The sequence below is a fragment of the Sus scrofa genome, chromosome 10 (assembly GCF_000003025.6).
Source record: "Sus scrofa isolate TJ Tabasco breed Duroc chromosome 10, Sscrofa11.1, whole genome shotgun sequence".
NCBI lineage: Eukaryota > Metazoa > Chordata > Mammalia > Artiodactyla > Suidae > Sus > Sus scrofa.
In genome coordinates, this window is record NC_010452.4 from 65,384,774 (window position 1) to 65,399,075 (window position 14,302).

Below are 14,302 nucleotides of genomic sequence, written 5' to 3' on the forward strand. Positions count from 1 at the left end.
TTAACTCCTGAGCCATGACGGGAACTCCATCGACGCCGATTGTTAACCAGCCTTCACTTCCAACTAATCCATTTTATTTGAAAGAGTCAGATTTACCTTTGCCGAGACTCTTGCTACACCCTTCAAAACAGCACAAGAGAGATTCCTGCCTCTTTGAAACCCAGGAGTCCACAAAGATCATTTCAGTTGGAACCAGAGAAAAAGAAAGGTGATCGGAGCGCAGAGCCCGTGCTTTATTCCCCGCGGCTTCACTCTCCCTGTCAGTCAAAGTTCCCGCCTAGAAGATGCGTATAAACATGTTAGCCTCGCATTTTCAGGAGATGAATCGCCGTGTTTGGCGGAGACAGAAGGGAACGAGCGATCGGGGTGAGGGCGGCGGTGCATCTCAGGGGGCCTGGCTCCAGGGCGGAGGGTGCTCCCTCTGGGACCCACAGCCACGGGAGGTGCCTTTGAGGGGTCCTGCACGGAGGGCTGGCGGGGTCGCACGCGACCTGCCTGGGTCCGAGCGAGGGAGCACTTCGGGGTTGGGAGCACCGCGTCCTTCAGCCTGGGGGAGGTGGAGGGAGGGAGGTTGGCAGGGAAAAGGAGAGGCAGGTGAGGGCAGAAAGCTGGGTCCGCGCTGCCTGGGGGCGCAGGAGGCACGGAGGCTGCTCCCCGGCCTCACTTGGGGACCAGCGTGCCCACGAACTCCTCGTAGTTCCCCTGCCCGGATCACCTCGTCCCCCCTCCTGGTCGCTCAGCCTCTCGCCCAGCGGGGTCAGCACGGGCCGCCACTCGGCCCCGCTGATCAGCCCCTGCTGTCCTCGTCCAGGACGCGAAAGGCCTCCCGGATCTGGTCCTCGCCATCCCCGCTTCGCCCCTGCCGGGACCGCAGGCCCAGGAACTCAGGGGAGCTCGGCCTCCGTGGGGCCCTGGCCCCGTCCCTGCGGAAGAGGGAGGAGGAGGCCGCCTTGAACTCCATCCGTGGCCGGGCACAGGGAGGCGGCCGGGCACGGGCGTTCTGGCCCCAGCCTGCCCAGCTGGGCTGAGGCAGGAGCGGGGGCTCAGCTTGCAGAGTCCCATCCTGGGTTGCCCGAAGGCCGGGTCCTGTTGGAACAGGAGTCCAGGACAGGCTCCAGGCCGGCCCGCTGGTCGTGCTGAGCCAGCAGCCCTGGAAAAGGCTGGGCCTCCTGCCACCACCCTGAGAGGCAGGAACCAGCAGGGACACCTTTGGGGAGGCAGTGGAAGCCTCTAGAGGGGCCAGTTCTGGGTTCCCTGCTCTGGTTTTCATACCATCCATTCAATACAGCCGCCAGCCCTGCGCATTTTCCTCCTGGCAGCTGAGGTTTCTGGCAGGAGGAAGCACAGACGTTGTCTTTGGTTTCCAAAGCTTGGAACTCCAGGGTTCCCAAGAGGCTTTTCAGAGAAGGAGAAAAGAACAATATTATTTCTTCAGATAGAAGCCGACTGTCTTCTCATCTTCAGGAAAAAACTTGAATGGAGAAGAATTTCCTCCAACTCTCCCGTTTGCGCCTTCAGCCCTAGGATTTACTGAGGGTTCACTGTGTGCAGACGCCGCTCTGGATGCTGGGAACGGAGCCCAGCACAAGACAGGCAACCCCAGTCTTCCAGAAGCTTATTCCATCCATCACATAGCTAATGAGTGAACTCACAGAAGCGGGCAACGCGAGATACTTCCGACAAATACATGAAAGGAAATGAAAGTGGGGCTTTGCAGAGAACACGGGAGGGTGGCCTCGACAGCGATGGTCCGGGAAGGCCTTAACCCGGCCACAGGTGAAAGTCTGAGCCCCTGGACTCAGGAGCGGGACGGGGCAGAGCCGAAGAGGGAGGCATCTTTAAGAGAAGATACTCTTGAGAAGGTGACGTGGGCGCCCACCTGCACACTCAGCGCTGGGCCTGGGGAGCCGGAGAGGTGGCTTTGCCTGTGGGACTCCACGGAAACCCAAACCCAGGGGAGCCAGCGCGGGATTGCAGGCCAGGAAGAGAGCGAGAGGAGGGACCACGCGCAGCTGCAGGGCTCTGGACAGGCTGGCAGGTCCGTGCAGAATAGGGAGCCCTGGGAGGGAACCCCCTCCTCGGTCACCTGAGCTTTGACCGAGGAGCAAAGACAACACAAGGGAGCAGAGCGGGTCTCGTCAACAAATGGTCCTGCAAACACTGGCCATCCACCTGCAAAAAAATCAAAATCAGAAAATCAAAAAATCAAAAAATCCAGACACAGGGCTTTCGCCCATGACAACAACTAAAATGGACCACAGACCTAAATGTAGAAAACTAGAAAACTCCTAGAAGACAGCCAAGGGGACTCTGGATGACCTTGGGTTTGATGCTGATACAAACCTGAGGTCATCTAGTTTGTGTCTGGGTTGAGACGATGTCTTTGAAAGGAAGGATGGGACGAATGCTGTAGTCGGAATGCGTCGTCCCCACCAAATTCAGCCAAACTCGTGCCTCCCACTGGCCTGCAGATGGGCTGGTATGTTCTTGTGTTCTGCCGACCTCACCTGCCACAGGTGAGTGGACAACAGGTGTCTGCAGGTTTCTGGGTGATGGCCTGAGTGTGTTCTTCAAAAAGACCTGTTGGAAAGGAGATCAGCCAGCCTACAACAGGCTCATGACTCACAAGGGACAGCGCCGTGGTGACTAAAATGTGGCAACTGGTTGGTTGGGAAACTATGACAGAGGGAATGTTTGCAAGTTCCTGAGCCTCTGAGCTCTCCCTCTGCAGCCTCTCAGCGAAGGGATTCCTGCCCTACAGAAGATACTTGTGGTCTCAGGACATTTAAATGCTTACGGGGGACGCCACAGAAAGAGAAAGACAAATATATGACATGTGGCATCACATGTGGCATCTAAAAAAAAAAAGGATACAAATGAACTTATTTACAAAACAGAGACAGACTCACAGCCTTCAACAGCAAACGTACAGTTGCTAAAGATGGCAGGTGGAGGGCAGGGGTGGACTGGGGGTTTGGGTTTGGCACATGCACAGGGAGGTGCAGGGAATGGTTGGTCGTTGGGGACCTGCTGTAGAGCACAGGGAAATCTACTCAACGGTCTGAGAACCGATATGGGAAAGAGTCTGAAAAAGATTGGATGTGCGTATGTGTATAACGGAGTCACCTCGCTGCGCAGCAGAAAGAGAACAGTGTAAACCAGCTACGCTTCAATAAAGCTTTAAAAAATGGGGAAAAAAGGACAGGGATCTGAAAAAATTACTGGGGACATTGAAGATCTTTTAAAAATGTCTATTGATATTTACCGTGTTTGAAATGAAAATACATTTAAGACGATTTAAACATGGTTTTATATGTTTATAACTTTAAACGTCCCATTATATGTTAAGACAAATAACGTGGTTTTATTTTAAAAAATCCTATTTCCTAAACAAAGAAGAGTGGCACCTAAACAAATAATTTTGCAAATCTGATGCCTGGCTTTGTTAGAGCATGTCTGTTTCTGCACCCAGCTGTGGGGAGAGGTTTTGAAGTGTAGGATAACCCAGCTTCACACAGATGTGCACAGCTGGCAAAGGAGAGCCCTGGCGTGACCCTTTTGGACAGTTGCGGTTCTTCTTCTTGGATACCCCATCACAATCTGACAGGGGTGGTTTCTTAAATGTCAGCTGCAGTGGGGACTCTGAAATCCCTTCAACAAACTTTTCACACTGTTACGTGAAAATCCATTGGTCACTCTCGGCTTTGAATGGATCGTGGACCCATATGCATGATTCTGCAACGCCCTGCCTTGGTCATTTGGAAAATACTGGTTTACCGAGTTCTGCACATCTCCACAATGCGGCATCATTGTATGCGTAATTAAAAAAAAATTCACACTCATCAATATCACTACCAGCCCCATTAGAAAAGTCTAAGTATTGAGAAGTCCCAGGCTCACCCTGGCAAATCCAAAATCTAGAAAGTTCTTTCATTTGGAAGCTCACATTTTATCATTGCAACAAATACTGTGGGTCGTTTTCCTTGCATGACCAAGCTTACTTCACTGATTTTTGAGGAAATGCCAAACACCAAGGCTGAGTAACCACGGCTTGCCTCTCAGCTGTTCTTTCCAAGGAAGGTTGTATTTCATGGAAAAAGCTTACCTTGCAACCCACGTAGGCACACACGTGCTTCCTCCCCACCGTCGCACGTGACATTGCAGAATATGAAGGATGTGGCCGCAAGGGTGGACATTTAATAAAACACTGCTTTTACTCCTTCTGCAGGAATGTTCTTAAGTGAAACTGGCTTTTTAGACTCGAGACCACACGGTGGTGAAGAATTTAATGACCGCTGCAGGGGAGCCCTGAGTCTTGCTAAGAGGCTGGTGACGGGACCCACCACGGCTTGGACCTCTGGGTGAGAGTAACACGGTGAAAAAGGCACACCGTGCCTGGTGCTGTGAAAAGATTTGGGACCCCCTGGCCTCCTGAAAGGTGCCGTGGGCACCCTCCCCAACAGACCCCTGGGCCACACTTGGAGGTCCACGCTGGCAGCGCTGGGAACCAGGAGGCAACTGGGAGTAGAATGGCCTGGGCTGGGGGTGAGAGGCCCCTGGGCCACCGTGATCCTGGCAGGGCTGGGGTTGGCCTTGTGGAGCAGGGCAGCCGCACGTCCAGGGCGCGGCTGCTGCAGCCGTCTCCTTGCAGAGCAGCTGAGCTGCAGTGGTGTCTTCTGCTCTGAACTGCTGCTATGAGAGCCCTTGTGAAAAAGTTTTTGGCCACGACAACAGAATGCAGAGGTTCCCAGGCTAGGCATTGAACCCATGCCACAGCAGTGACCTGAGCCATAGCAGTGACAATGCCGGATCCTTAACCTCTGGGCCACCAGGAAACTCCTAGGAGAGCTTTTGTCGAGAAGAATTCGTGCTTCTCGTGCTGGGTGCTATAAAGGTACAGACTGGGACCCCCATGCCTTTCAGCTATGCTTGCACCCCTGTGTTCCCTGCAAGACTGTGTGTGGCTGAGCGTGGCCGTGGGCCTCTCCCGCCTCTTTCTCTCTTCCTGCCCCCCGCCCCCACACAGCCACTCACCAGCCCTAACACTTACTCCTCGACTTCCTCTCCCCCCCACACAAGGCTAACCTCTGGCTTCATGGTTCAGGTGGCTCTGGGCACCCGGGGCGGGGGGGGGGTGGTGCTTGTTAACAGCAGAAACTTACGAGTCCAATCCTGGAGGCGGGCGGTCTGAGGTCGGGGTGCCGCCTGCGGGGCGAAGGTTCTCTTCGGGGGGCAGACTTCTCGTGCCCTCTGTCACCTGATGGAAAGGGCTCAGGGTCTCTCTGGAGTCCCCCTTGTGGGGTCACTAATCACCTTCCTGAAGGATCCGCCCTTATGAGCGCATCGTCTTCCAAAGGCCACACCGACTGATCCCATCAATTTGGGGGTGAGGATTTTGGGGGGACACAACCATTCAGAGCCCAGTGTACCCTTAGATGTAATATTTAGGGGTTAACCTCCTAGTCATCACCGTTGCTCTGTGACGAGCGTGTATCAGGCACGTTCCCATTAGCCTGTGTCTCCCTGTTAGAGATGCAGGTGGGGAGAATTAGCAAAGGCGTGAAGCTCAGACCACCAGCAGCCCAACTGCTTGGACGGAAACGAGACCTTCCAATTCCTACAGCCCTGGCAGCAGCTGTTTTCTCCTCTGCAGAACCGTCGGGACGCACCTCCTGATGCAGAGCCCTCCCGCCAAGCTCCATGGGGCCCCTGCCAGCTGCGCACCTGCTCTGGCGCTTGGAAAGTACCCGAGAGTCCACCTGACAAGGTGGAGCTGCTGGTCCTCCCCTGAGCCTGCTTCCCCTCGGCCTCCCCGTCTCTTAAAAAAGCCCACCCGTGGGTGGACCTAGAGGTGATCGCCTGAGTGAGGTAAGCCAGACGGAGAGAGACGAAACAGCGTGAGATCCCTTATGCGTGGACTCTAAAGAAAGGATACAGGAGTTCCCGTTGTGGCTCAGTGGTAACAAACTCGACGGGTATCCGTGAGGACACCGGTTTGACCCCTGGCCTTGCTCAGTGGGTTAAGGATCCGGTGTTGCCGTGAGCTGTGGTGTAGGTCACAGATGCGGCTTGGATCTGGCATTGCCGTGGCTGTGGTGTAGGCCGGCAGCTACAGCTCCGATGAGACCCCTAACCTGGAGGGGGGAGGGAGGGGGAAGGGGAGGGGGAGGGGCAAATTAGGGGGAATCAGGCACTAGACGCCAAATAGATGACCGACAGGGACCTACTTACAGCGCAAGGAATGACATTCAACATCTTGTGATAACCTCTCACGGAAGAGGATCCGAGAGAGAGCAGATGCACGTACAGCCGTAGCTGAATCACTGGCTGTACACCTGAAATCAACACAACATTGTGGATCAACCACAGCTCAGTAAAAACTACAACTTAAAACGAAAAACAAAGCCCTGAGCCAGTAAACCCCAGAGCCATATCTGATCCCTTTCTCTCTCACCTCACCCCCATCTTTCAGCTCTACCCTGACACACCCCCTGGGCCAGATGGTATCATCTCCAGGCAGGACCAGAGCCTTGTAGCAGGGCCTCCCTTTTTGTGTTCTCTATCAGTGATGTCATTTCCTAAAACCTGTAATGTCCTGAGTTTCAGTCAAATCCAAACTCCCTAGGGTAGCCCTCTTGGCCCTCTTTAAGTATTTCCTCACACCGGCCCACTTTTCTGCTCCTTGAACACTCCCAACCTGATCTCCACCTTGGTCTCTGCACAAGCTGCTCCGTCTGCCTGGACGCTCCATCCCCAGCCTTCAAGCAGCTCCTTCTCGTCACTTCACTGGAGGGTCAAATATCGCCTTCTCGCAGGCCTTCCCCGACTACTCGCTTCCAGTTAACCTCCCTCCTCTGCCTCCTCTCTTCTTTTTTATTTTCTTCATAACTCTGATTCCTACATTTATCTTGCTTTTTGACTTACTTCTTTTCAGTTTCTTCCTGTGTGAGCTTCACCAGAGGCAGGTCTGCTTCTGATTCCTCCCCGGCCAAGCTCTGCCGTAGGACATGTCTCGTGCCCAGGAGATGTATTTGCTGAATGACTAGAGCACAAGAGGCTCAGCATAGCCTCCACCTGCTGGAGGACTGGACCCTTTGAGCCCTTCCCTCTGGTTCAAACCCCTGCAGGATCTCAAGTGCCCTGGCCCAGGTGCCACTTTACCCTGTGTGGTCTGTCACCTTCCCTTGCTGTTCACAGGTTTGTCGAATGGCTCCGTGGGGACGTGTGACCTCTGCGTTGACCCCTGGAGCAGCTGCAGCCCCTCTGGCCCCTCCAGCCCACCTCTACATGCACCAGGAGGATGGATGCCCCCCCCCAGCTCCCCGCATTCCGTCGGGTCACCTGGCACCTGGACCTGACTCGATCTTTATCACAGATTCACCACAGGACGCTGGCATGGCTCCTCAGAGAAGGGGCAGAGGGCAGCGGGGGTGAGGAGGGCGGGCAGGTCCAGGAAGGCAGGACTTCTCAAAGCCAAACGTCTGCCGGGCATGCATCTAAAGGGCCAGGCAGAGGGACCAGGACCCTGGGAGGGGGCGGGGTTTAGGATTGGGACCACCCAGGAAGCTCCCAAAGCTCCTCAAAGTCTCCCCGATGCCAGCCTGCACGTCCCAGGTGAGTGCCTGGCTGCCCTGCCTGTGGGCTGTGCGGTTTCAGCAGGTGAAGCTCTGCCTGTGGCTTTCTACCCCATCACCCGAGTGGGCAGCGGGTATGCAGCCTGCGCTGTGCGGGCTGCCGTCACAGTCTAAGGAGCAGCAGTGCCAACCCAGACGTGGAGTTCGGTGATGAGACACTGACAGTTGTGTCCGAGGTCCTCTGGGGACGGCAGTGGCCTCTGTACAGGGCCCGTGCCCTTGACCAGCTACTCTCCTGCTTCCCAGGCCGGGAGGGGCCATGACACAGGCCTCCTGCTTTACTTTCCAGCTTGTATGGACCACAAGCAAAACTACCCTTTCTCAGCCCCCTTGTTGCCAGAAGAGGGTCTTGCCAGCTAGCGGGGAAGCTCCTGGGGGGACAGGGGCTGGGCCGTCCTTGCCGCCTCCCTGCACATGGCCGTTCCAGTTCCGGGGCCTGACCCAGCTCTGGGAATGGCTTTTGGTCTGTCTCGTCGAATCAGCGAGGTTCCTCCAGGCCTGTCCTGTCCGGGTGGCCACTGATCTAGAGCAGGGCTGTGCATCATTTGACATCTGAGAAGTAACCAGAGATGTCATTCTTGGGACAGGAGAACGCCACTCCTGGAGCCAGGGGCCCTGGGCCCGGCCTCCCTCTCGCCAGAAAGCACAGGATGGCTCATGTTTGTGATTCGAGGCCTCACCCGCAGGATGAAGAGTGCGCCCAGCGTGGTGGCAGCCGTGGAGCGTTTCCTGGATCTTCCTGGGCCCGCGTGTCCCACCATCAGGCCACCGCTTTCTCCCGGAGCTGGTGTACGTGGTCGGCCTTCAGGTCCTTCCAGCTCCGAGCTCACCTGCCTGTGTCTTTGGGGGCCTCAGTTGTGCCCCCACCAGGGTGACACAGGGACGTAGTCAGCCTGTATTTAATTGCTGAGAGCTGCCTTGATTAAATCAGGATTAAGCCCTCAGCCCAAAGCACATGAGCACTAAGCCTCACAACTAAAGCCGCCTAAAAGTTCAAGTCTCTCTTGGGCTTCCTGCTTTCCTGGGAAAAGGGCGATATTTTGTGACTCATGCTGGGCTTGGTGACTTTCCCAAGTGGCCGGCTTGTGCCGCGGACAGGTGAAGGGGGCCTGGGCCGGCTTTGGAGCGAGGGCAGGGCTGGGAGGAAACCCTGCTGGTTCTGGAAGTGTTCCTATAGGATCTGCCTGCCTTTCCAACTTGCAGTTGATGTTTTGAAAAAAAAAAAAATGACAAACCAAAACTACGACAGGGACTGGTGTTGCTCAGAGGACCAGAACTGCGTACTGCACAGCATTTGATACCAGGACGTGCCTGAAAAGTGGCTCAGGAGGCCCGTCTGGTACTTGAAGCCCTGTCGCCATGGGGGTGTGGCAATTACGTGCAGAACCAGCCGCTCTCCACCCCCCCAGGGTCTGGAACCCAGAGTCCAGAAAGGCACTGGCTCCAAGTTCCAAGCCTTTGAAGTTTATGATAGTGATAAAAATCTTTGTGTTTAATACAGGAGGGTGTGTGTGTGTGTGTGTGTGTGTGTGTCTCAAGCATCATGTGTGAACACGTGTGTCTGCGGGTGAGCACAGGAGTGTGGCGGAAGCAGGTTCGGGGCATGGGCTCGGTGGTGATGCGGGAGAGAGCAGTGCCAGCTCACTTTGGGGCTGCTCATCGGGTGGATTTGAACTTGCTCCCTGAGATCCTTGGACCCTGCAGGGGTCCTTCCAGAGATGCTGAGGGGGCAGGTGAAAGGGAATGGCCTGGTCTCTTGCTGTTTCCCACTGCCAACCTGTGAAGTCTGCTTCTAACTGCTTCATTTGCGTTGGGCGAGTCGCAATGTTCCTGGCTCGTGGTCCTGACCTGCAAAAATGGGCACAGTTTTGCCCAGGGCACAGTGAATTAATCCATGGAAGGGCCAGAAGAGTAGTTGGAAGGGTAAGAGCTCGACGAATATTAACTAGTATTTATCATGTGAATAAGACTGCGTTTAAGACGTGGCTCCCACTGTTGATGCAATTCTGGAATACCCCCCAGGCCACCCCCTCACCTTCTGGGCCCTGCAACCCATCACACGGAAGCCGTTACCCGGGACTGTGCAACTGCTTAGCAAGGGACGAAAGTGGGCCTCAGAGAAGGATCTCCTGCTCCAAGCCAAGTCCTCCTTCTGCCCAGGAAGGGCTGACCTTGGGGAATGGACCTGAGGGCTCTTTCAGCTGCTGAGGGCCTTTCTCGCTGGCCTCCGTGTCCCTCAGGGCAGGAGAGTTTCTCGTTCAGAGAAGGCTCTCGAGGTCTGGCTCAGCCCCGGCACGCCTGGCGGATGGATGGTGAAGGCTTTGACCAAGGCCGCATGGCTCGGTAGAGACTGGGCTGAGGCAGAACTCAGGTCTCCGGGAGGGGGCAGAGAAAAGGGAACCCTGGTACACTGCTGGCGGGAATGTACATTGGAGCAGCCGCCATGGAGAACAGCAGGGAGGTTCCTAAAAAAACTAAAAATAGAACGACCCTATGATCCAGCAATCCTACTCCTGGGCATCTATCCAGAGAAAGCCATAATTCAAAAAGATACATGTACCCCAATGATCATCACGACACGATTTACAATAGCTAAGACATGGACGCAACCTAAATGTCCACCCACAGAGGAGTGGATAAAGACATGGTACATACAGAGTGGATTATCACTCAGCCATCAAAAAGAATGAATACCATTTGCAGCAACATGGATGGACCTAGAAACTATCACACTGACAGTGAAAGACAAACATCATATGATATCACCTATATGTGGAATTAAAAAAAAAAAGGAGGATACAAGTGAACTTCCTTGCAGAAGAGAAACATACTCAGACTTTGAAAAATTTACGGTTACTAAAGGGGACCGGGGGGTGGGGTGGGTGGGAGGGGTGGACTGGGGGTTTGGGATGGGCAGGTGCACACTGAAGTCTGTGGAATGATGGGTCAACAGGGACCTGCTGTAGAGCCCAGAGAACTCTACCCAGTATTCTGTGATTGACTGTGCAGGAAAAGAATCAGAATGGGTATGTGTGTATGTACAACTGGGTCACTTTGTTGTTTAGCAGAAATTATCACAACCTTGTAAATTAATTAGACGTCAATAAAACTTAAACAAAACTCACTCCCCCCCAACACACACACAAAAAAGTAAACAAACAAACAAACAAAAACAAAACCCTCAGGTCTCCAGGGATGAGGGACGGAGTGAAATTGGGTGCAAAAAAAGCATTTGACAAAATCCAGCATCTGTTCATGATAAAAACTCTTACCAAAGTGGGTACTGAAGGAACATACCTTAACATAATAAAATCCATTTACGACAAACCCATAGCAAATATAATACTCAACGGAGAAAAGCTGAAAGCCTTCCCACTAAAAGCTGGAACAAGACAAGGATGCCCACTCTCACCACTTTCATTCAAGATAGTACTGGAAGTCCTGGCCACAGCGATCAAACAAAAGAAATAAAAGGTATCCAAATCGGAAGAGAAGAGGTAAAACTGTCTCTGTATGCAGATGACATGATACTATATATAGAAAACTCTAAGGACTCAACCCAAAAACGACTAAACTGATCAACAAATTCATCAAAGTAGCAGGATATAAGATTAACATTAACATTCAGAAGTCAGTGGCATTTCTGTATACTAACAATGAAATATTAGAAAAGGAAAAATACATTTTAATTCACACCACATAAAATTAAATACCTAGGAACAAGCCTGACCAGGGAGGTGAAAGACATATATGCTGAGAACTATAAAACACTAATCAAGGAAATTAAAGAGGATTCAAAGAAGTGGAAAGATATTCCATGCTCCTGGGTTGGAAAAATTAATATTGTAAAAATGGCCATACCACCCAAAGCAATCTACAGATTCAATGCAATCCCTATCAAATTACCCATGACATTTTTCACAGTTCTGGTTGAACAAACAACCCCAAAATTTATGTGGAGCCATAAAGACCCAGAATTGCCAAAGCAATGCTGAGGAACAAAAACCAAGCAGGAAGCATAATCTCCCAGACTTCAGGCAATGTTACAAAGCCACAGTCATCAAGACAGTGGGGAATTGGTACCAAAACTGACATACAGACCAATGGAACAGAACAGAGAACCCAGAAATAAAGCCAGACACTTATGGTCAATTAATCTTTGTCAAAGGAGATAAGAATATAAAATGGGAAAAAGACAGTCTTTTCAGCAAGTGATGCTGGAAAAACTGGGCAGCCTCATGTAAATCAATGAAACTGGAACACACCCTCATACCATGCACAAAAATACACTCAAAAGGGCTTAAGACTTAAACATAAAACAAGATGCCACAAGACTTAGAAGAGAACATGGGCTAAACATTCTCTGACATCAACCGTGCAAATGTTTTCTTAGGTCAGTCTCCCAAAACAATAGCAATAAAACCAAAAATAAACCAATGAGACCTAATCAAACTGACAGGCTTTTGCACAGCAAAGAAAACCATTAAACAAACCCAAAAAGACAACCTAAGGAGGCGGTGCTGGCATGGGCTCTGGAAAGATGGGCAGCAGTGACCCGCGAAGCGTTGGGCCCCCTTCGGCAGAGTCCATGTGGGTGCTGGCGTGGCAGAGCTGCAGCAGCTCTGGGTGCAGGAGGCAGTGGACGCCACGGTGAAGAATCTGGAGAGAGAGAACATTCGGAAGATGCAGGGCCTCATGTTCCGGTGCCGTGCTGGCTGCTGTGAGGACAGCCAGGCATCCATGCGGCAGGTATATCAGTGCACTGAGCGCTGCCATGCACCTCTGGCTCAAGCCCAGGCCCTGGTCACCAGTGAGCTGGAGAAGTTCCAGGACCGCCTGGCTGGGTGCACTATGCATTGCAGTGACAAAGCCAAAGATGCAATAGGTGCAGGAAGGAAGGAGCTCCAGGGGAAGCGGCAGCTGGAGAGTTGGATGACCAGGCGTGTGGACGAGCACATGAACCCACCCGCTCCCAACCGGGACCAAGAAGGTGGAGGAGTCGCCCTCGTCCAAGGGGAAATAGAAGCTGGCTGTTGGCCATCAGGGCAGAGGGCCGGAATCTATTTAAAAAGAGGAATGGGGCTTTTGGGTCTTTGAAGCGAAGTTTACGAATGAAGAAATTACAGATGGCAGCAAGTTTAAGGCCTCTGTCACTTGCCTCTGGACACTGGTTCCTTTGTGTTTCAGTCCCAGAAAGTGAAATGGAAAAAACTGATGCTAAAATTTGGGTCAGGGCTCTCCGGGGAGAGTTTGAGAGCCTCAGTTTCGTGTGGCAAGCGCTTATCCTGGCGGAGAGGAGCCTCCCCTGTCCCAAGCCAGATCCCTCCGAGGTACGAGATTCTCTTAGGACACAGATACCAGCCGGCCGGCAGCTTCCTCTGCCCGGCCTGTGGTCTAGCGGAGTGTGAGCAGAGGCGTTTCTGTTTGGTGCCAGCCGACCTCCTGTTTACCAGAAGGATCAGCATACACCATGCCATTTTCAACAAACTGCAGTAAAGCAAAATTCACAAGGTCACCAATTTAGGAGGCAAAAAAAAAAAAAAAAAAAAAAAAAAAGACAACCTAAAGAATGGGAGAAAATAGTTTCAAATGATGCAACTGACAAGGGCTTAATCTCCAAAATATACAAGCAACTCATACAACTAAACAGTGAAAAAACAAACAACCCTATTGAAAAATGGGCAGAAGACCTAAATAGTCATTTCTCCAAAGATGACCTACGGATGGCCAACAGGCACATGAAAAAATGCTCAACATTACTAATTATTAGAGAACTGCAAATCAAAACTACTGCAAGGTACCACTTACGCCGGTCAGCATGGCCGTCATCAACAAGTCAACAAATAACAAATGCTCGAGGGGGTGTGGAGAAAAGGGAACCCTCCTACGCTGTTGGCGGGAATGTAAACTGGGACAACCGCTATGGAGAACAGTATGGAGGTGCCCCAGAAAACTAAAAATAGAACTATCATGAGATTCAGCAATCCCACGCCTGGGCATATATCCAGACAAAACTTTTCACTGAAAATGAAACACGCACCCCTATGTTCACTGCAACTCTATTCCAAGACATGGAAATGACCTAAATGTCCATCGACAGACGAATGGATTCAGAAGATGTATATATACACAATGGAATAGTACTCAGCCATAAAAAAGAATGAAATAATGCCATTTGCAGCAACATGGATGGAACTAGAGACTGTCATACTAAGTGAAGTAAGTCAGAAAGAGGAAGACAAATACCCTATGATATCACTTGTATCTGGAATCTAATATATGGCACAAATGAACCTATCTACAGAACAGAAACAAACTCATGGACTTGGAGAACAGACTTGTGGTTGCCAAGAGGGCGGGGGAGGGACTGGGAGTCTGGGGTTAGTAGATGCAAACTATTGCATTTGGAGTGGATGAGCAATGAGATCCTGCTGCATAGCACAGGGAGCTCTATCTAGTCACTTGTGATGGAACATGATGGAGGATAATGTGGCGAAAAGAATGCATATAAATGTATAACTGGGTCACTTTGCTGTTCAGCAGAAATCGACAGATCAAAAAAATTAAGAACAAAAATACATTATTTAATAAAAAAAATCAAGGGAGTTCCCATTGTGGTTCAGTGGTTAACAAACCCGACTAGTATCCATGAGGACACAGGTTCGATC

The 14,302-nt window shown here is 51.9% G+C and overlaps 1 protein-coding gene and 1 pseudogene across 1 annotated transcript; one reads left to right on the forward strand and one right to left on the reverse strand.

Annotated features, from left to right (window-relative positions):
- On the reverse strand, positions 205–7,397 carry LOC106505210. Its single transcript, XM_021064285.1, has 6 exons — positions 7,349–7,397; positions 6,925–7,057; positions 6,232–6,335; positions 5,163–5,257; positions 2,508–2,580; positions 205–2,172 (listed from the first exon to the last, which is right to left on the reverse strand). Exons 1-6 carry the CDS (start codon positions 7,395–7,397, stop codon positions 1,799–1,801), a joined length of 828 nt encoding a protein of 275 aa, XP_020919944.1. The 3' UTR covers positions 205–1,798.
- On the forward strand, positions 12,144–13,150 carry LOC110255723 (annotated as a pseudogene).

Coding starts and splice junctions, on each gene's coding strand:
- LOC106505210 (XM_021064285.1), bottom strand. CDS start 7,397: ATGCCAGCGTCCTGTGGTGAATCTGTGATAAAGATCGAGTCAGGTCCA. Junction 6,336..6,924: donor CAGGAAGAAACTGAAAAGAA/GTAAGTCAAAAA, acceptor TGTTGATTTCAG/GTGTACAGCCAGTGATTCAG. Junction 2,173..2,507: donor TGTCCACTCACCTGTGGCAG/GTGAGGTCGGCA, acceptor ATTTTTTTGCAG/GTGGATGGCCAGTGTTTGCA.